The sequence below is a fragment of the Equus przewalskii genome, chromosome 19, assembly GCF_037783145.1.
Source record: "Equus przewalskii isolate Varuska chromosome 19, EquPr2, whole genome shotgun sequence".
Taxonomy (NCBI): domain Eukaryota; kingdom Metazoa; phylum Chordata; class Mammalia; order Perissodactyla; family Equidae; genus Equus; species Equus przewalskii.
Window position 1 is genome coordinate 40,998,322 of NC_091849.1, and position 18,196 is coordinate 41,016,517.

Sequence of the window (18,196 nt, forward strand, 5' to 3'; positions counted from 1 at the left end):
GTGAAGAACTGAACACTGGGAACCCCAGGACCCCCACCCCGTTCATCTCAGATGAGGCAACTGCAGGGTCCTCCACGTCTTCTCATCAGGATTCATGGGCATCCGGAACATTCTCACTTGCACACACTAGCACTTTCAGTATAGTGGGTTTTCAACTTGGACAGGGCATTTTGGATAATTTTTTGCAAGTTGAGTGAATATTTCAGTACCAAGAATAGTAAAAAAAAAAAAAAAAAATGTGTTCCCTCTCCCCCATCCTCAATAAAATAACTTTGAATTTATCTTTGTGGCAGTGTACCCCCACTGAAGGCTATGTTTCTCAGCCTCCCTTGAAATGGGGGGTGGTCGTGTGACTAAGATCTGGCAATGATTTGTAAACAGAAGTGTCGTCTGTGCTTTCCATAAGACCCTGTGAAAACATGACTGGGTCAATCTCTTTTCTCCTATCTTTGTTCTCCTCCATGCTGCTACCTAGCATGAGCATGTGATGACTGGAGCCCTGGTAGCCACCTAGAGCTATGTGGTGACTTGAGGAATGGATGCCCTGCACGGTGGAGCAATAAGATAGAAGGATTGTGGGTCTCTTGTATTCCGGAGGTAACTTGCTAGCCTTAGATTCCCTATGTCTGAACTCTTTTTGAGAAAGCAATAAACTATGTTGCATAACCTTATTTTAAATTATTTGTTACTCCCAAGCGAACCTATGATTCATCAGTCAGCTATTGCTACAATAATGCTGCATAACAACCCACCCCAAAACTCAGGGCTTGAAACAACTTTCATTTCTTCTTGCTCACGCATCTAAGGGTTGGCTGAGGGTCAGCTGTTCCAGGCTGGGCTCAGCTGTGCTTGCCTCAGAGAGTGGCATGTAAGATTAAGAAAAGTAACAGTGAAATGCAGACTTCCTAACTGGTGTTCACCTAATGCTGGAGTGCTGCTCCCTGTTCCTGTGCATGTCTGGCTTTCCATAAAGAACCACTTCGCTGCTTAGGAGAGTGAAATGGGCTCCTTTAATTGAATAAAGACACAGGTTTGATTCCCTCTGAGAGCTCTGGGATCCTTATACACTCTCATCTCCCAAAACACACAACAAACGGGCCCAAGTAGACCAAGTAGACACTGTAACCAAGCACTAACAACAAAACCCTCGCAACTGGACTGCACAATATGATACGGAGGAAACCTCGGCTAATTGAGTCAGAACCTGTGTGTCTTGTCTCACATTCCACAACAAACTAACCTGCCTGTAGGGACATCGGTCCTGCATTGCTTCTGTTCACTCGCCCCCACGTCCTGCAGATATGTCCAGCTCAGGTTCCTGGATTCCTCCCCAGGCCCCCATCGAAGGCAGACAGAGCCGCCCGATGGAGCTTCCTGCATGCGCCTCTCCCTCCCAAGGCAGGGCTCCCTCAAACATAGTTCGGACCTCCCTCTTCCTCTAGAACCACCCTGGCTCCCCAGTGCTTCCCCCCGAAGCCCAGGCTCCCCAGCCTGATCCTGAAGCTCCTCCATGAACAGGGCCCTACCGGCCCACCCAGATGGAGGTCCCGCCAGGAGCCACCCGCAGGCAGGTGGGAGGCAGTTCAGTGCGGGAGCCTGGACACATGTTCCATCAGTTTCCTCACTGGTAACAATGGAACTGATGAGGTCCATTGTTCTTACAGAACTCTCAGAGGAATTAAATGGATGAGGAATACAAAGCACCAGGGTACGGAAGACACTGAACCAATGCTGAGCAAAGTCAGTGGGTGTGGGGTCAGGCCCACCTGGAAGGAAATCAGAACCACTCCTGATCAGCGCCTGTGAATCTGACACTGTGTCTATTGAGTAGGGGCCTGGGGAGAAAGGAGCCCACACCCACTCAGCTCTGACATCCCGGGCTGCCAAGATCCCCTGCATGGCGCCAGAGTAGGGGACACAGGCAGGAAGCTCCAAAGGGAGGTAAGTGGATAGCCCAACACGGACAGGAGAAAGGCACAGTCTGTCCATTTTACAGACAGAGAAACTGAGCCATGGTTGGCCCAGCCCCCGTCTGGGGGAGGAGTTGAGGAGTAGAGTCCCCAGGAGCATGCTGTCTCTAGCTCTGCTTGCAACGGTCCAGGCTCCTGTGAGGGTGACAGCGAGGTTGGGAGGAGTTACTGAGGCTCCAGAGTTCCCTTCTCAGAGGGTGGGCAGAGGGCTCAAGCCCTCGACCCCCATGCCCTTTGACAGGACTGCTGGTGGTGCCCTGCCCTGGTAGTGTGACAGTGGTTCCTCACCCCATCTCTTGAGGACACTTCTGAAGGAACCCCAAATCCCACCACAATGACATGCCCCAGCCCCTCTTGCAAAACTTCACACTGTGACAGGGGCTATTTTGAGCCCCCTGGGAGCAGGGCCAGCCCCACCCTAAGCCCAGGCTCCCCTCCCTCCAGCTCCCAAACCTGGACTCCAGGTCCCAGCTGCCAGAGTGGAGCCGGGGTCCAGAGGGTTCCAGCAGAGTCCTCTCCTGGGGTGCTGAGCTCTGGACTCTAGGCAGAGGGTGCTCACCCCACTCACACTGGTGGGGAGTCCACAGTGCAGAGAAAGGAGCAGATCCAGTCCTCAGAGAGCTTCCTGTCCGGTGGCGAGGGACGACCCACACTGACCCAGCAGAGAACAACTCAGAGTGGAACACAGAGATAGTGTACTGTGGGCAAAGAGTGATCTCGGGGGCCTGCAGGGAGGAGGCGGCCCTTCCCCGTGATCAGCAGAGCCCAGAAAAAGAGAAAATCAACATGGGAAAACAGTTGCTACACACCCTGACACACCGCTATAACAGGCAGAGCCACCCTCCTCCCTTCAGGAGGGCACCCTTGGCATTTTGGTGCGTAATTAGGTTCAGCGAGGGGACGCCCAGATCTCGCCTCTGCGTGTGTGTGCAATCCAGTTTTTGATCCTGTCTCTGGGCAAGACTCCAGCCGAAAGGCCGCGTTTGGCAGTCAGGAGGCCTGGCCTGGCTACAGCAGCACATCCCGGCCGCAACGCCCTCATGTGAACAGAAAAGTAATGCCCCCCTCACACCCCTACTGTGGGACTGAAGAGAGAGGGCACGGGGACCCGCCTTGTAACTAACATCTGGCAAGCGAGGGGCTGGCACTGTTCCCGAGGTTTTCTAGTTCGAAAACTCCATCCTGCTTTCCCACCTGTGGTCCCTGGGCACTGGTAGCTGATGGCCCTACTGCGTTGTCCTCCTTTTACCTGTCCCTCTGCCCTAATCCTGGCGGATGCTCACTCTGCATCGGGGCCGGGCGAGGAGAGGGGCAAGGGGGCGGGGCAAAGCAGTGAACTGGGAATCCTGTCCCCTTGATAGGCTCGAATGCCTGTCAGTCATAACTCCCAGCGGAGCGCCCTGAAGCAGGCGATGGGCTGCAGAGACCCCCGGTGGCCACCACCGGAATTACACATACACAGAGAACTCGCAGTGGTCTTAGTCTCTCTCTGTCTCTCTCTCTGTCTCTGTCTCTCTCCTCCTCTCTATCTAATTTCTTTTTCTTTGTAAATTACATCTTTTTAAAATTAAATCTTAAAATTGCTAGCATCCACTAAAGAAACAGCTGTTAGGGTCTTTCATCTGTTTAGGTGTTAATTACACAAATGTTTCTCTAGTGTCCACAGGTGGACAGTTAAGGGTGCAGAGATGATGCCAGGTCCATCCTCCCACCAGCCCCTCTGAAGACCCCTGATCTCTTTGCTCTCAGCTCCCCTCTCTCCCTCCTCTGCCAGGGACCCTCCCTACACTTCCTCACTGGAACTGAATCTCCACCTCCCCTGTCCCCTCAGTGCCCACAAGACCTCCCTAGGTGGAAGCACGTCACTGATCTACCAGACAGGTCTGGGCATGAAGCTTCTGACCACCCCTGGGGCCAGTGGGGCTTAGGGCTCTTGCTCAGACCCCTAAGTGCCCCGAGCTTGTCATCCACCTTCACCGTGACTTTCCCTGGAAAGGAGGGTGAAGCCAGAGCTCTGCAAAGAAGAGGCGGTGCACAGAGAAAGAGAAAGAAGAGAAAGAGTGGGCAGTCCATTGCTTGACCACAGTTTCCTCCTGGCCTTCTCGGCTCCTCCTCCAGAGGCTGGTCACAGGAAGGGGCACCTGGGCCTGGAGGAGAGGAGCCGCCTCTGCAGAGACCCGGGAGCTGTGTGCCCGGCAGGGCTGTGCCCTCCAGTCCAGATTCACCTCTGCCCTCCCAGGTCTCCCGCTCCCCACCCCGGGCCTTGGCCTCTCTCCTTTCGTCTGTCTCAGAGGCACTGGAAGAGGCAAGCGACTCAGGCCCCGCTCCCGGCTTCCTCTCTCCAGTGCCCCCCACCATGTCCTCTCCCACCAGCACACTGGAAAAGGGCCATATGGCCCGGAGGTTCCCATCCCCACAACTGCTACTGCTGCTGCTGCTGCTCCCAGGTGAGGAGAAAGGGATCTTAAACTGGGAGGGGAGGAGAGGGGGTGACAGAGACAGCAGGGCCGGGAGCAAGTGGCTCTGTGGCCAGAGGGCTGGTGGCGGGGCTAGTCCTGGCGTGGCCCCGACCAGCAGCCTTGTTCCCCAGGCTCATGGGCACTATCAAAGGCCCAGGAACTTCACCGTGTGGCAGGGCAGACGCTCTCTGTGAGGTGCCAGTATCCGCCCAGGGGTGGCCCCTACCAGAGCAAAGGCTGGTGTAAGGAGGTGTCGAAGTTCACGTGCCTCAGGCTGGTCACCAGCTCCAGACCGCGCACGCTGACTCAGATCTCTCAATCCTCAATCTGGGACGACCCTGCTGCTGGCTTCTTCATTGTCACCATGACTGGTCTGAAGGAGCAAGACTCGGGACACTACTGGTGCAGAATCTACCACACTTCCGGAAACTCTGTCGATAGGTCCTTAAGGTTCTATCTGGCGGTGTCTCCAGGTGAGCCTCTTCCCCGGGTCCCCTCGCTCCCTTTTGGTGCCTCCTGGTTTCCTAGTCACGGAAGCCAGGCTGCCCTCTATCCCACTCTCGTAGGAAGGCTGTTGGGGATGTGTGCCCGGGGGACTTGCATATGTGCACACACACACACACCCTCACACACAGTCTGTCTCGATGATTTACAAGCCTCCTCAAAGATGCTCAAACGGAGCAGTTGAGGATGCTGACCAGTCTGAGCTCCTCTGACCTGGACAAGGGGAGCCCCAGACAGCCCGGCATCTTTGGAGAAGACACCTGTACCTGGCACATAGTAGGCACTCAAGTAAATGTGTGTCCACTGGCCACAAACCGCCCCTCCCCATGTTGGTATCATGTTGGTCTTTCCATTCTTCCTGGTCCAGATCAGAGGTCAGCAAACTGTGTCTGAAAGCTAAGCACGGTTTTGATTTTTTTTTTAATTTTTTTTTTTTTAAGATTTTATTTTTCCTTTTTTCTCCCAAAGCCCCCTGGTACAAAGTTGTGTATTTTTAGTTGTGGGCCCTTCTAGTTGTGCTATGTGGGACGCCACCTCGGCGTGGCTTGATGAGCGGTGCCATGTCTGCGCCCAGGATTCAAACCAGTGAAACCCTGGGCCGCCGAAGCAGAACACGAGAACTTAACCACGTGGCCACGGGGCCAGCCCCTGAAAGCTAAGGATGGTTTTTTAATGATTGGGAAAAAATGGAAAGTAAAATAATATCTTGTGATACGTGAAAATTGTAGAAAATTCAAATTTCAGGATCCATAAATAAAGTTTTTTGGGAAGACAGCCATGCCCATTTGTTTACGTAATGTCTATGGCTGTTTTCATATCATAATAGCAGAGATGAGTAGTTGTGACATAGACCACATGGCCCACAAGTCATAAAGTAGCTGTTCTCTGGCCTTTTACAAACAGTTTTGCCAACCCCCAGTCTAGATGAGGGCTTCTCAAAGTATCCGTGGTTGCAATGGACTGAATGTTTGTGTCCCCTCCAAATCGTGTGTTGAACTCCTAACCCCCAGTGGGATGGCCCTGCACCGGGGCGTCTGGGAGGTGGTTAGGTCCTGAGGGTGGAGCTCTCATGAATGGAATTAGTGCCCTTATAAAGGGACCGCCTGCCAGAGAGCTCCGCATCCTCTTTCTGCCACGTGAGGATACAACCTGGAAGAAGGGCCTCCCCAGAACCCCACCATGCTGCCACCCTGATCTTGACCTGCCAGCCTCCAGCACTGTGAGAAATGAGTTTCTGTTCATAAGCCAGCCAGTCCGTGGTACTTTGTGACAGCAGCCTGAGCAGACCAAGGCAGTAGTAGAGGACCTTTTAAAAAAAATCTCCAATTCATCAGTGACTATGTTTTTGGTAAAATACAATAAAAATAAATCACCAGAAACATAATAAGAAAAAACATATAAAATACAAGCCCAAAATGCTTATTAGATTTGACAGGTGTAAAATTACATTTCAACAAATACAATCAGAACAAACATAACATAGGGAAAAAACTTTTAATCATAAAAGTTACAGGGAGGGGGCTGGCCCCGTGGCTGAGTGGTTAAGCTCGCGTGCTCCACTGCAGGCAGCCCTGTGTTTCGTTGGTTCAAATCCTGGGCGCGGACATGGCACTGCTCATCAAACCACGCTGAGGCAGTGTCCCACATGCTACAACTAGAAGGACCCACAACGAAGAATATACAACTATGTACCAGGGGGCTTTGCGGAGAAAAAGAACAAAAAAAGTTACAGGGACTGGCCCCTTGGCCCAGTGGTTAAGTTCGAGTGCTCTGCTTCGGCAGCCCAGGGTTCGAATCCTGGGCGCGGATATGGCACCACTCATCAGGCCATGCTGAGGCGGCGTCCCACATGCCACAACTGGAAGTACCCACAACTAAAAATACACAACTATGTACTAGGGGGCTTTGAGAGAAAAAGGAAATATAGAAAAAATTTTTAAAACTTAAAAAAAACTTAAAAAAATTACACACGTTCATTGAAAGTGTACATGCAGGTAATTGATGTAGTAGCTTAACATTATACCTGTAACATTTTATTATACCAGTAACTTTTGTTACTAACCAAACAAAACTGATCATAATTAAATCATAACTAAAACAATCATAAATAAACAATCATAACTAAACACAAAGTTAGAAGTGAAATAGCAATTTTCTGTATTAAATGTCAATATTCACACTTGGAACAAACACTCTAAATATCCACATTTGAAGATTTTAATGTGACAAATGAGCATTCTTCTTGCTTATTAACTTACCTAATCTGAGTAACATTAGTGACATCATAACTCTCAGGGGAAAATGTATAAAGAAATTGTTTTGATGCTTTGTTTTAATAACACTCATAGCAGAAAACTGGTCTCACTGACGTGTGTTGACAGAAATACAAAAAAAATATTTTTAAGCAATCTCAACAAGCTCAGTATTTTTAACTTTTACAAAAGGAAGCACGTGATGCTGTATTTTCAAAATGCATTTTCAATCCTTCATCAGTAGCTAGTTCCAAAATTTTATTATAAAGTATAATTATATTTAAATTATCTTTTGATGAAAAAAATGGATTCTGAATCTATGACTTTCCTATGCATATATCTTCTTTTGACAGAAAATAAAAGTCAAAACATTCTATCAAATTATTAAAGCTTTTCTATGAGTACGTACTTTTGCAGATGCGCAATATTGAGATCATCACCTATTTTGTTGATCATTTTTATTAAATTCAGAACACGACATAATTTATAGAAGCTATCCTTCTAAGCTTCTTTTGTTTTTGTCCTTAGATTTTATTTGCCATTGAAAAACACGTTGCCTTCCTTCCTTGCATGGAAATATTAATATCAAAGCTCTAACAGAAACAAGTCTGACTGTGAAATTCACATCTTTAAAAAGCTGGTACTAAACTGATTTCTGTCTTGCGCAAACATTAGGAGTTCTTCCCGTGGATCAAAGATTCTCGACGTGGCATTCGATAACGACTGCTTAGGATCAGTTTCCGTGTCATCACATAATAAAGAGAATGATTTCAAATTCTGTACATTCATCTTTATGTAATCCACAATTTTTACCACGTTGTTAAGCATGCCGTTCAGTTCAGCTGAGTGTTTTTCATAACAAGACTTTCTCAGTGAAGGAAGCAGTGCGTTGATTTACATTCTGGCCCAAGGCTCCTTAATCTGAATGCTACTCCAGAATGCTTCCCTGTCATAGCAACTGCAGCCATCAGAACATACTCCTTCAGATTGCACCTATAGTAAGAGAATAGCTATCTTAGCAATATTTGTGCATTTTTCAACTTGCTGTGAAAAATACTTTGCTAGCTTTACAGTTATGTGTTAATTAACAATGGGGGTAGGTTCTGAGAGATGTGTCATTAGTCGATTTCATTGTTGTTCAAATATCACAGAGTTCACTTACACACACCTAGATGGTGCAGCCTCCTGCACACCTAGGCCATAAGGTACTAATCTTATGGGACCACCATCATATATGCGGTCCCTCATTTACCGAAACTTTGTTATGGGGCCCATGACTGTATTCATTCTGGGAGTGGATCTTCCATATCATTAGCTAATTCCTGAATACGTGGAGCTAAAATGTCCTGGTTTGTGCTATTTAAGCTCCCTTCCTTGCTATAGATTAACCCAACACCGTGAAGCAAACATCTGCCTTGCAGTCTTTCAACGCTGTTTCAGCAATTATAGACAGAGTTTTAGTCTTAGCAATTTCACAAGAAGCCCACAAAACATTAGAGTTTATATGTGAAATATTGACTGCTTTCAAGAGCATTTTTTTTTTTTAAAGATTGGCACCAGAGCTAACAGCTGTTGCTGTTGCCAATCTTCTTCTTTTTATTTTTCTTCTTCTCCCCAAAGCCCCCCCAGTACATAGCTGTATATTCTAGTTGTGAGTGCCTATGGTTGTGTTGTGTGGGACGCTGCCTCAGCATGGCCTGATGAGCGGTGCTGGGTCTGCGCCCAGCATCTGAACCATGGAAACCCTTGGCTGCTGAAGCAGAGCGCGCGAACTTAATCCCTCAGCCATGAGGCCGCCCCTCCAAGAGCTCTTTAATTTAATGCTCTTTTTTGTTGTTGTTAAAAATGATTAGTTTGTTTTGAACTTGTGTTTTCATGTTTTGTATGTAAATGCCATTTGTTTTTATGATGTTTTTGCTTCATTAGCCAGTACATCTCAACAAATAACTCACTGGGTTTTAGTACTTCGCCATGAATCATAGTTACAAAACTCACACTCTCTGAGCGCCATACTTTCCCATCGCTGCCGTAACGAATTACCGCCAACACCGTGGCTTACAACACCACAGATGTGTGATCTCCCAGTTCTGTGGATCGGAAGTCCACTGTGGGCCCCTCTGGGCTAACATCAAGATGCCAGCAGCCTGTGTTCCTTCCTGTAGGTTCTTAGAGAGAGTCCATTTGTTGCTCATTCAGATCTTCGGCAGAATTTGGTTCCTTAGAGCTATAAAACGGAGGTCCCATTTTCTTGCTGGCTGTCTATGGAGAGCTTTCCCAGCTTCTAGAGGCGGCCATATTCCTTGGCTCATGGCCTCCTTCCTCCACCTTCAAAGCCAAAGATCCTTTCCTCTCTGTCTGTAGCTGGGGCACATTCTCTGCTTTTAAGTCCTCGTGATTAGACGGGACGCACTCACATAGTCTCTCCATCTCAACGTCTTTAATCTTAACCACCTCTGAAAAGTCCCTTTTGCCATGTAAGGGAACATATTCACAGGTTCCTGGAACCTAGGATGTGGACATCCAGGGGGCTGTTGTTATGCCCACCACAAGGAGGGATGACATTTTCCAATAAAACCAGTACAAACTCTTTGGGGTAACTTCAGAAGGGAAATTTTCTTTGAAAGCAATTCCACTATCATCATTTAGTTTATTATTACTGCTACAGTCAGAAAAGATATGTCTTTTCTTGATGAAAAGCTCAGTGACTTTTGTTTTGCTATGTGTTAATTAGTAATCAAATTAGCTAATTACTACTCTAAATTAGCTAATCATGTTAAACTCTAAACTTAAAAAAAAACAGGTTTGATTGAAAATTAAAATGATGGCAAAAATAACAAATGATAAAAATAATTTTTTCAGGTGTTTATACACTATTGGGTTATAACTGACCAACTAACCTTAACGTATCACAGGCAGGAATACGGTCCTACTGTGTGTTACTGGCACACAGCTTGCTCCATGCGCAGCTCTCTGTGCCACTTTGGCAGCACTCGGACTTATCTATATCCCGTTCAACCAGATGAGTTTACTAATCTTGCTTGGACCTTGAGGCAATGTCAAATTGATATAAAATCTCAAAATCCTTACTCCTAATTTCTGTATTTACTTTGTGGCAAGCAGGTTGCAATTTGTGGACCGGCGCCAGCCCGTCACACATTCAGTGGCCCAGGACTAGAATTTTCTGAGCGTCTCAAGGACCTCCTCCAGGCTGGGAACATGGGTAGTTCCCAGCTGTCATTCTGGGCAGGCTTGGAGAGAGTGTTCCTGTGGGACAGGATGGTGTCCGCATGCCTGTCAGCCTGGGACTCTCTCCAGGGAAGACCGTCCAGGGCAGCCCCTGAGCCCAGGGGTGTCCCAGCCTCAGGCACCCTCTCTCCTCTGGGCCTCTCCCAGCCCTTGACCCTCTCTTTCCCCCCCCTTTGCGGGAGACTGCTCCCCTCAAGGACCCTGGGTGTGTGTGTAGACTTGGCCGAGGACGCTGAGAGCCCCCACTTCCTGTCACAGCGTTGGGGCCGACACTGTGTCTTTCCCATCTGGGCCTCCCTCTGCCCTCTGCAGCCATTGTCTTCTCTTTATCCTCAACAGCCCCCAAGACTTCTCCAGAGATGCCCTCCCCACAGCCTCCCCCACGGGATCCGAGCACGGGTAGGTCTGGGTCTTCCTGGGAAAGAAGAGCAAGCAGGGCAGGTGGTCAGCAGGCAGGTCACAAAGTCTCAGAGTCAAGAGGGGGCTCCATAAAAGGTATTTACCCAGGCCGTTGAGGCAGTGGGGCCTGCGGGCTGGCCTAGGCTCTGCCACAGAACCAGGAGGGACAGGGCCGTGACAGCAGCCCTTAAAATTCCCCATGAGGCTCCCCCTTCCCCTAACGGCCCCAGAAGTGTGCGAAAGGGAACGATGTCAGAGATGAGAGCTCCTTAAAGACCGTGGCTGTTTCCACACTTGGGGAGGCCCAGAGGTAAAGAGGGCCCATCCAAAGATGTGGAGCAGCTCAGAGGGAGGCCCGGGCCTGCTGACTCCTATTCCAGTGCTCCTCCTGGACCCAGGGACACCTCCACAGGCCCCACATAGAGCCTGGGCCGCAGGTCTGTCTAGTCCTGAGCCGGGGGACTTCACACACCAGTCCCCACTCCCCAAATTGGTTTTCTCCTAGGCTGATGAGCTTCTGTTCTCAGTCCAGCCCGGTCCCCTGTTCCAGCTTTCCTGCCAGCAGGAACAGGTGGGCCATCCCATCTGCTAACCAAGGTCCCATCTCTTTCCTTGGCAGCCTCTGCCTCCATGCAGGCCACCTGGGCTCCCCATGACCTGGTCTCATCACAGACCCAGAGCTGTGTGTCCCCGACTGGAAGAGCTGGAGAGACCCCCGGGGCTTCCTCTGCTATCACCGCCCCTTCACGGTGAGTTCAGCTTGCGACCCTCATCCACACACGGGCCTGGCTCAGGGGCCCAAGGACAGAAGCTGCCACCCCAGGCTCGGTCCTCTCCCCTTTCTGTCCCTCTGTCCTCCAGGCAACAAAACCCCACCCCCCACTCCAGTCCTGCAGCCCCCAGTGCCCTGGTGCCCCTGCTGTGTGGACTCCTCGTGGCCAAGAGCCTGGTGCTGTCAGCCCTGTTTGTCTGGTGAGTGGGGTTCAGGCTGGACTTGGGGGGAAATGGAGCAGGGAACAGCCTCTGTCCCTGGGTAGAGAGTTGGAGGGGAAAAAATTATAATCAACAGCACTCTCCAGATTAAACCCTCACTGAATCCATCCATCTTGGGTGTTCGTTACAAGCTCAGCTTTGTCTTTCAGCTGTAAACTCTCACGCATCTTGTCCACGTTTCCCACCCCTCCCCACTCTCCCTCCCCCTCTAATTCATCCCTCCGTTCATCCCTCCGTCAGTAACACCGACAGGAACAACCAGAAGTCCCTCCCACCGCCTGCCCTTCATGGAACCAACGCCTATGCGCAGCCCCCATCTCAGAAGCTGCCTCATCCTAAGTCCTGAGGGAAAGAGGGTTACACAGGAGGGAGAGTCACAAGCTCTGGGGAGAAGGGGACACACGAGGGAGCACAGAGGTGGGGCTGAGGAAAAGGTGCAGGGCCAATGAGAGAGTGAGGAGGACATGGAGACAGGACCAGGTCAGGCCAGGAGCCAGCGTGGGGAGAGAGGGACACGGCCAGAGAACGATGCCAGTGGTTTCACGTGTTTCTCCCTCTCAGGACCTCACATCTCAGGACCTTAAGGAATCGACATGTGCGGCACAGAGGGAGGTCTCTGACGTGCCCAGCTCGGCGCAGACCAGGCCCCTGGGCACTTCCTGCTGAGCCTCGGGACCCAAGAAGGACGGCCAGTCTCCCTGCAGTCCTCAGGAGCTCCTCCCTGACCTCTGAACTCTGCCTTTCCCGCGAAGAAAAGGCCAAAGCCTCCCAGAACTTAAGCCAGCGCCCTTGGCTACCTTCCTCACTCCAGTGCTGAGGATTTCCCAGCTCCGCCCCCGCCCAGGTCCAGGCCCACTGCTGGCTCACACTGTGTTTGCCTCTGGGCCAGCACCGTCCAGACATGGGAGCCAAAGCCCAGGACAGCACCTTTCCACCAAATCAGAGTCACCACTGCTGACAGCTCCCACTCCTCCTCTTCCCTTCCTCCTCTACCCCCACCTCCTGCTCTCCCTCCTTCTCATCCTCCTCCTATAGCCCCACAGCTCAGCCACGCCCCAGATCACTGCCGACATCTCTCTCTCCCTCTCCCCTTGCTCAGCCACACACTGCCAAAGCCTCTCTATCCGCTTCTCTCTGTTGCTTCCGTCTCTTCCTCCTCGTTTCCAAAACCCGTCACCTCGCACCTCTGTGTGGACCACTATGTCAGTCACCTAACTGGTGTCCCGCCTTTGCTCTCCACGTCCCAGATTGTTCCCCCTTATACATCCCTCTCAACAACGCCTCTGTGCACTTTGACTGTGTGGGAATTGAAGTCCAGGGTCATTTCAGGGCCCCAGGCTCTGCCAAGGTCAGCCACCCCTTGTCACCATGTCACTGTGCATCCCCCATGCTGTCCTTCTTGTGCCACCAAGATGGCCACAGGCTCGGGAGAGAAGTGAACCCTCCTTTTTCTGCACAAGTTGAGCAGGACGCTCCTCACGACCACGAGCGAGGTGGCCCTGGTCTGACGCCCGGCGCTGACCCTCCCTACTGCTGTCCTCTCTCTGACACTTGTTATCTCAGTGTTGGACTTTCCAGACTGAGCCTCTAACTTTATTATCTTTTCTCTCTTGTTCTTCATCCATTTTTCTTTATTCCTGCTTTCTGGGAAAGTTCCTCAAGGTTGCAGTCCAAGTCTTCCATTCAAAGGTTTACTATTTATGCAAGCACATGTTCAAGTTTCTAAATGGTCCGTTTGTTCTCTGAACGTTCCTTTTTCACCTGCATGTTTTATTTGGGGATGCCATATTTTTTCTGGCAATATTAAAGTTTTAACTTTTGACGTTTTTTTTAAGCCTTGTCTATTTTCTGTTTCCTCCAAGTGCCTTTTTGTATCTTTTGTTTTCTCCTTTCATTGGCCTCTGTCTTTCCTCAGATCTTTCTGGAAACCTCTGCTGCTTCTCGGCAGCCCATCCATATTTAAAGGTTTGGATGCCCAGTGTGTGTGTCATGGACTCTAGACTGATTGGGCAAGAGCATTTTAATGGACTGAATGTGTCCCCACCAAATTCGTATGTTGGAATCCTAACCCCCAAAGTGATGGAATTAGTTGGGGGGTGCGCCTTTGGGAGGTGATTAGGTCATGAGGGTGGAGCCCTCATGAATGGGATTGGTGTCCTTACAAAAGAGACCCCACAAAGGTCCCTACCCCCTTCCGCGGTGTGAGGACACGGCGAGTAGACAGCCCTCTGTGAACCAGGAAGCCCTCACCAGACATGCAATTTGCCGAGTCGCGGTCTTGGATGTCCCAGCCCCCAGAACTGTGAGAAATAAATGTGTGTCATTCAAGTCCCCCGATCTGTGGTATTTGTGTTATAGCAACCCCAATAGACTAAGACAAGCATGGTTTTGTTTTTTTCTTTGACAGCTCAGTTTCTCCAGAAAGACTGTCCTCCTTGGGGGTATAAGCCTGGATGCCAGGGTTCTAGGCGCCAACTGCAGCAAAGCGAAGGAGCCCCATGCCCAGGGTCTGTATCACTCCCTCAGCCCCCTGTTGAAACACACTGTCCCGCTCAGTGGTGCCCTGAGCGAGCATCTCTGTGATGCACCCTCATCAGAGACTAACTTGAAGTTCTTTGCAGGGTGCTGGATGAGAGCAGAGAGGATGTGGGCAGCTGACCCACTCTTAGTCTCACGGAAGGAGAGGAGTGGAACTGCTTCTCAAGCGGACTTTCAACCTACTCTCTGGTTCCCAGCCCCCGCTTCTCCTCTGCCTTCTGAGATGCTCATGCCTCCAATTTCTAAGACTTTTTGAGGTCCTGAGATAAAAATGACTTGCTTCTTATTTCTCCCACTCCCATCCTTCTCTGGTCCATTAAAGTCATCCAATTGTCACCCATCCTCAAAACTTTTATGGAGCCCTCTCTTTATCCTTGAAGCTGGCTTTATACCCTACTTACCCATCTACTGCCACTTCCCTCACACAGCTTCCACAGCTCCTTAGCAGAAGTAGAGGGGCACCTCAGATTTTCCATCAAACCAACCCTCTCAGCACCCGCCCCCGTGAGGAGGAGTAAGTGAGATCCCAGACGTCCCTCTGCTTCTGTGAAGACTCCTGGCTCCCCCTCCATCGCCCCAGACCAGCCTCTTCATTCCTTTATCCCTGTTCACTCCAGTGACTACACGAGGCCCAGGGTGCCCTGGTCTTCTCTCGTCACCCAGAATCACCTCTCAATGAGACCTTATAAATTCATTAAGTTAGCCCCATTTCCCACTCTTCCCAAAATCCATAAATCTTTTCACTCTGTCCTCTAAAACATAGAGTCGGCAGCACAAGCCCTTATGCTCTCAGCTTCTCAGAATGGCACGCTCTTACTCTCCCTGAAGTCTGCCTCTGAGAACACTGCTTTCTCTGTAGTTCGCACAAGTCGTGGTTTTCGCTCTCCCTGGCCTTCTGCCAGTGGGCCTGAAGGTGGGGACAGTGTCCTCTTCACTCCTTATTGCCGCTGCCTATCTTAGGACAGGAGTCCTCCCTAAACCAGCCCAACAAGTTGATTTCCGGCCATCAGACTGTACCATGGACCACCATCACTGTCGCAGATCCCACACAATCAGGAGAACTCCTCTTTCTTCTTCGTTGGTCTTAACCCCCGGCTAGTGAGCCACTCTCACTGCTCCTGCCATAATCCTTGGTGCACTTGGGCCCGTGTAGACTCAGAGATAATCCTTCCCAATCCCTGGCCTCTCGGTTCCTTGACCTCCTCTCTCCCAATGGTCTTGTCCTCTTCCCTGCCTCAGTCACCCAATCAAGTGGTCAACAAGAATAGTGGCTCCCCTCCTTAGTCCCAACTCTGAAATACCCACCTTCTAACCACCACTTATCTCTCTTGCTCAATCCCATTTACCTGATCGTTGTACCTCTTCAACACCACTGGGGTCCATGATCCACTAGTCCTGCCCCCTTACCTCTCTCTCTCACCTCACTCATGCATTCCTTTCCCTTCGGTTCCATGATCCAGCTTTATAATCACTTTTCAGCACATAGTCTCATTTCTTTGTCCCCTTTCCCTTTCATTGAACTCCCCAGCAAAAGGCCATCCTTGGTTGAACCCAGCTTCCCACTTACTCTGTCCTGCATCCTGCCCTGAAGCTAAATGGTACTGAGAAAAACGACCCTATCACGCTGAAATTTCTCACTGTAAACACGTGTGTGCATCCTAGATCTCTACTTCACGCCATCCTTTGGCCCCTCAAACTCCAATGCCCCTCCCTCCCCTCACACTCAGCTGGTGCCCTTGCATCCTAACTCACCAAAAAAAATGGAACCCTGAGAAAAGAATGTCTGTTCAGTCCAGCCACACCTGTCAATCACCCCACCTCTGTACCCTGCGTGTGCTCTCTTCTTCCAGTCACTCTCCCTGTTCCCATCGCAGGCCGATGGCTCCATGTCAGCCCCAAATCCCATCTTCTCTTGTCTAAACAAGAAAATTGCTCTGGGAGCTCTCCCCTCTCCTGCAGCATCTTTTTCTCTCTCAGGGATCATGACAACCCGAATATACATGGGCTAGGATACATTAAAGACCCTCTCTCGACCCCACAGCACCTCCAGCTACCACTCCACATTCTATAGCCTTTTACAGCAAAACCCCATGAAAGGATTGAATATGCTCTCAGCCTCCAATATTTCTCTTTCTGTTCTCTCTTGAACCCACTCCAGCCAGGCCTTCATTTGCATTGCTCTCTGAAACATCTCGTCACACTCTCCAGTGACTTCCACATTGCTAAAGCCAGTGCTCAATACTCACATGTCATCATCCTGGGAAATGAGCAGCATCTGATATGACCCATCACCCTTGCTTTCTCCCCTTGGCTTCTAGGAAAAACAAAGAAAAGAAGAGAAAAAGAAACTCTCGTGGTTTGTCTCCTAATTCATTCGATGCTGCCTAATAAGCTACCCCAAAACTAAGTAGCTTAAGACAACAAATGACATAGGTACTATCTCACAGATTGCTCTGGGAGGGGGTCAGGAATTTGGGAACATCTTAACTGGGTGTTCCTGGTTCCGAATCTCTCATGTGGTTGCAGTCAGGATGTCAGCAAGAACTGTATCATCTGAAGTCTTGCCAGTTCACTGGAAGACCACTTCCAAGACGGCTCATCCCCATGGTTGCTGGGGCAAGGCATCTGTTCCTTGTCCTGTGGCCTTTCTTCATGACATGGGAGCCAACTTCCCCAGAGCAACTGATCCCAGAGAGAGTGAGGAGGAAGCCACACGGCCTTTTATAATCTAGTCTCTGAAGTCACATACCACTAGTTCTGTCATATTGTACTCATCAGAAGCCAGTCGCCGAGTTCAGCCCACACTAACGGAGAGGGACAAGGCTCCATCTCTTGAAGGAAGGTATATCAAAGAAAGTGTGGATATATTTTAAGCCACCACAGTACGTACTCTGGCCACAAATGATTTCCAGTTCTCCCACATGCAAAATATGCTCATCCCCTCCAAAGGCCTCTGAAAGTCTCGTCCCATTACGGCATCAGCATGGGGTCCAGGAAATTGTCATTTAAATCAGGCCCAGGTATGAATAAAGCTTCAGGTGTAGCTCCTTAGGGACAGCTCCTCAATCGTAGTTCTCAGAATGAAGACCTGTGAGCTAAAGCAACAAGCCATCTGCCATACACACAACCAACGTACAATGGAGGAACAGCGTGGGAGAAGCATGATAGACATTCCTGTCCAAAAGAGGGGGATATGGGGGGCAAAAAGAGCCCTGATGCATAGAAAATATGGAATTTGGCTGGGCAAATGTTGGAAATTACTTGATTAGGACTCTGCCCTACCTTGACCTGGGAATAGTTCACCAGGGCTCCTGGCTCCTCCCTCTGGATTCTTGCTTCTGCCCTCTGAGTCATCTTCACTTTCCATGAAAGATAGCCCATGTCTACAGAGTCAAAGTTTTCTCAGACTGCTTCTTGCTAGTAGAATTTGGAGAATACCGAGGCCTATTTATATTTTATACTCTCTCTGTTCCTTTCAGTCCAAGCTGGCAGTGTTTTGTCATTCTCTTTAAAAAAATGTGTGGGCTTTCTAAAAGGGAACCCTCAGCCACTGCTGGTGGGAAGGCAAACTGGTGAAGCCACTATGGAAAACAGTATGAGAAACAATATGAGAAAACAACAGATTTCTCGAAAAATTTAAAATAGACATACCATACGATCCAACTATCCCACTACTGGGTATTTATCCAAAGAACTTGAAATCAACAATTCAAAGATCTATGTAGCCTATGTTTATCACAGCATTATTCACAATAGCCAAGATGTGGAGCAACCCAAGTCATTCAACTGGTGACTGGATAAAGATGATGCAGAATATATATACAATGGAATACTA

At 49.7% G+C, this 18,196-nt stretch overlaps 1 protein-coding gene across 3 annotated transcripts; it reads left to right on the top strand.

Moving 5' to 3' along the window:
• The first annotated feature begins 1,654 nt into the window (after positions 1–1,654).
• NCR2 (natural cytotoxicity triggering receptor 2) lies at positions 1,655–13,657 on the top strand. 3 transcript variants are annotated; one of them, XM_070584595.1, is made up of 7 exons: positions 1,655–1,941; positions 4,344–4,417; positions 4,561–4,902; positions 10,771–10,830; positions 11,450–11,579; positions 11,719–11,802; positions 12,385–13,657. In XM_070584595.1, exons 2-7 carry the CDS (start codon positions 4,363–4,365, stop codon positions 12,638–12,640), a joined length of 927 nt encoding a protein of 308 aa, XP_070440696.1. In that variant the 5' UTR covers positions 1,655–1,941; positions 4,344–4,362; the 3' UTR covers positions 12,641–13,657. The 3 variants fall into 3 exon arrangements, with proteins under 3 accessions (XP_070440696.1, XP_070440695.1, XP_070440694.1); XM_070584594.1 differs by having other exon boundaries at positions 1,681–1,941; positions 4,316–4,417; XM_070584593.1 differs by having other exon boundaries at positions 1,689–1,941; positions 4,316–4,417; positions 11,692–11,802.
• The last annotated feature ends 4,539 nt before the right edge of the window (positions 13,658–18,196 follow it).

Excerpts from the sequence above, each read along its gene's own strand:
- NCR2 (XM_070584593.1), top strand. The coding sequence starts at position 4,327 with ATGTCCTCTCCCACCAGCACACTGGAAAAGGGCCATATGGCCCGGAGG. Across the intron at positions 4,903-10,770 it reads CTATCTGGCGGTGTCTCCAG|CCCCCAAGACTTCTCCAGAG; the intron begins GTGAGCCTCTTC and ends TATCCTCAACAG. Across the intron at positions 10,831-11,449 it reads CCCACGGGATCCGAGCACGG|CCTCTGCCTCCATGCAGGCC; the intron begins GTAGGTCTGGGT and ends TTTCCTTGGCAG.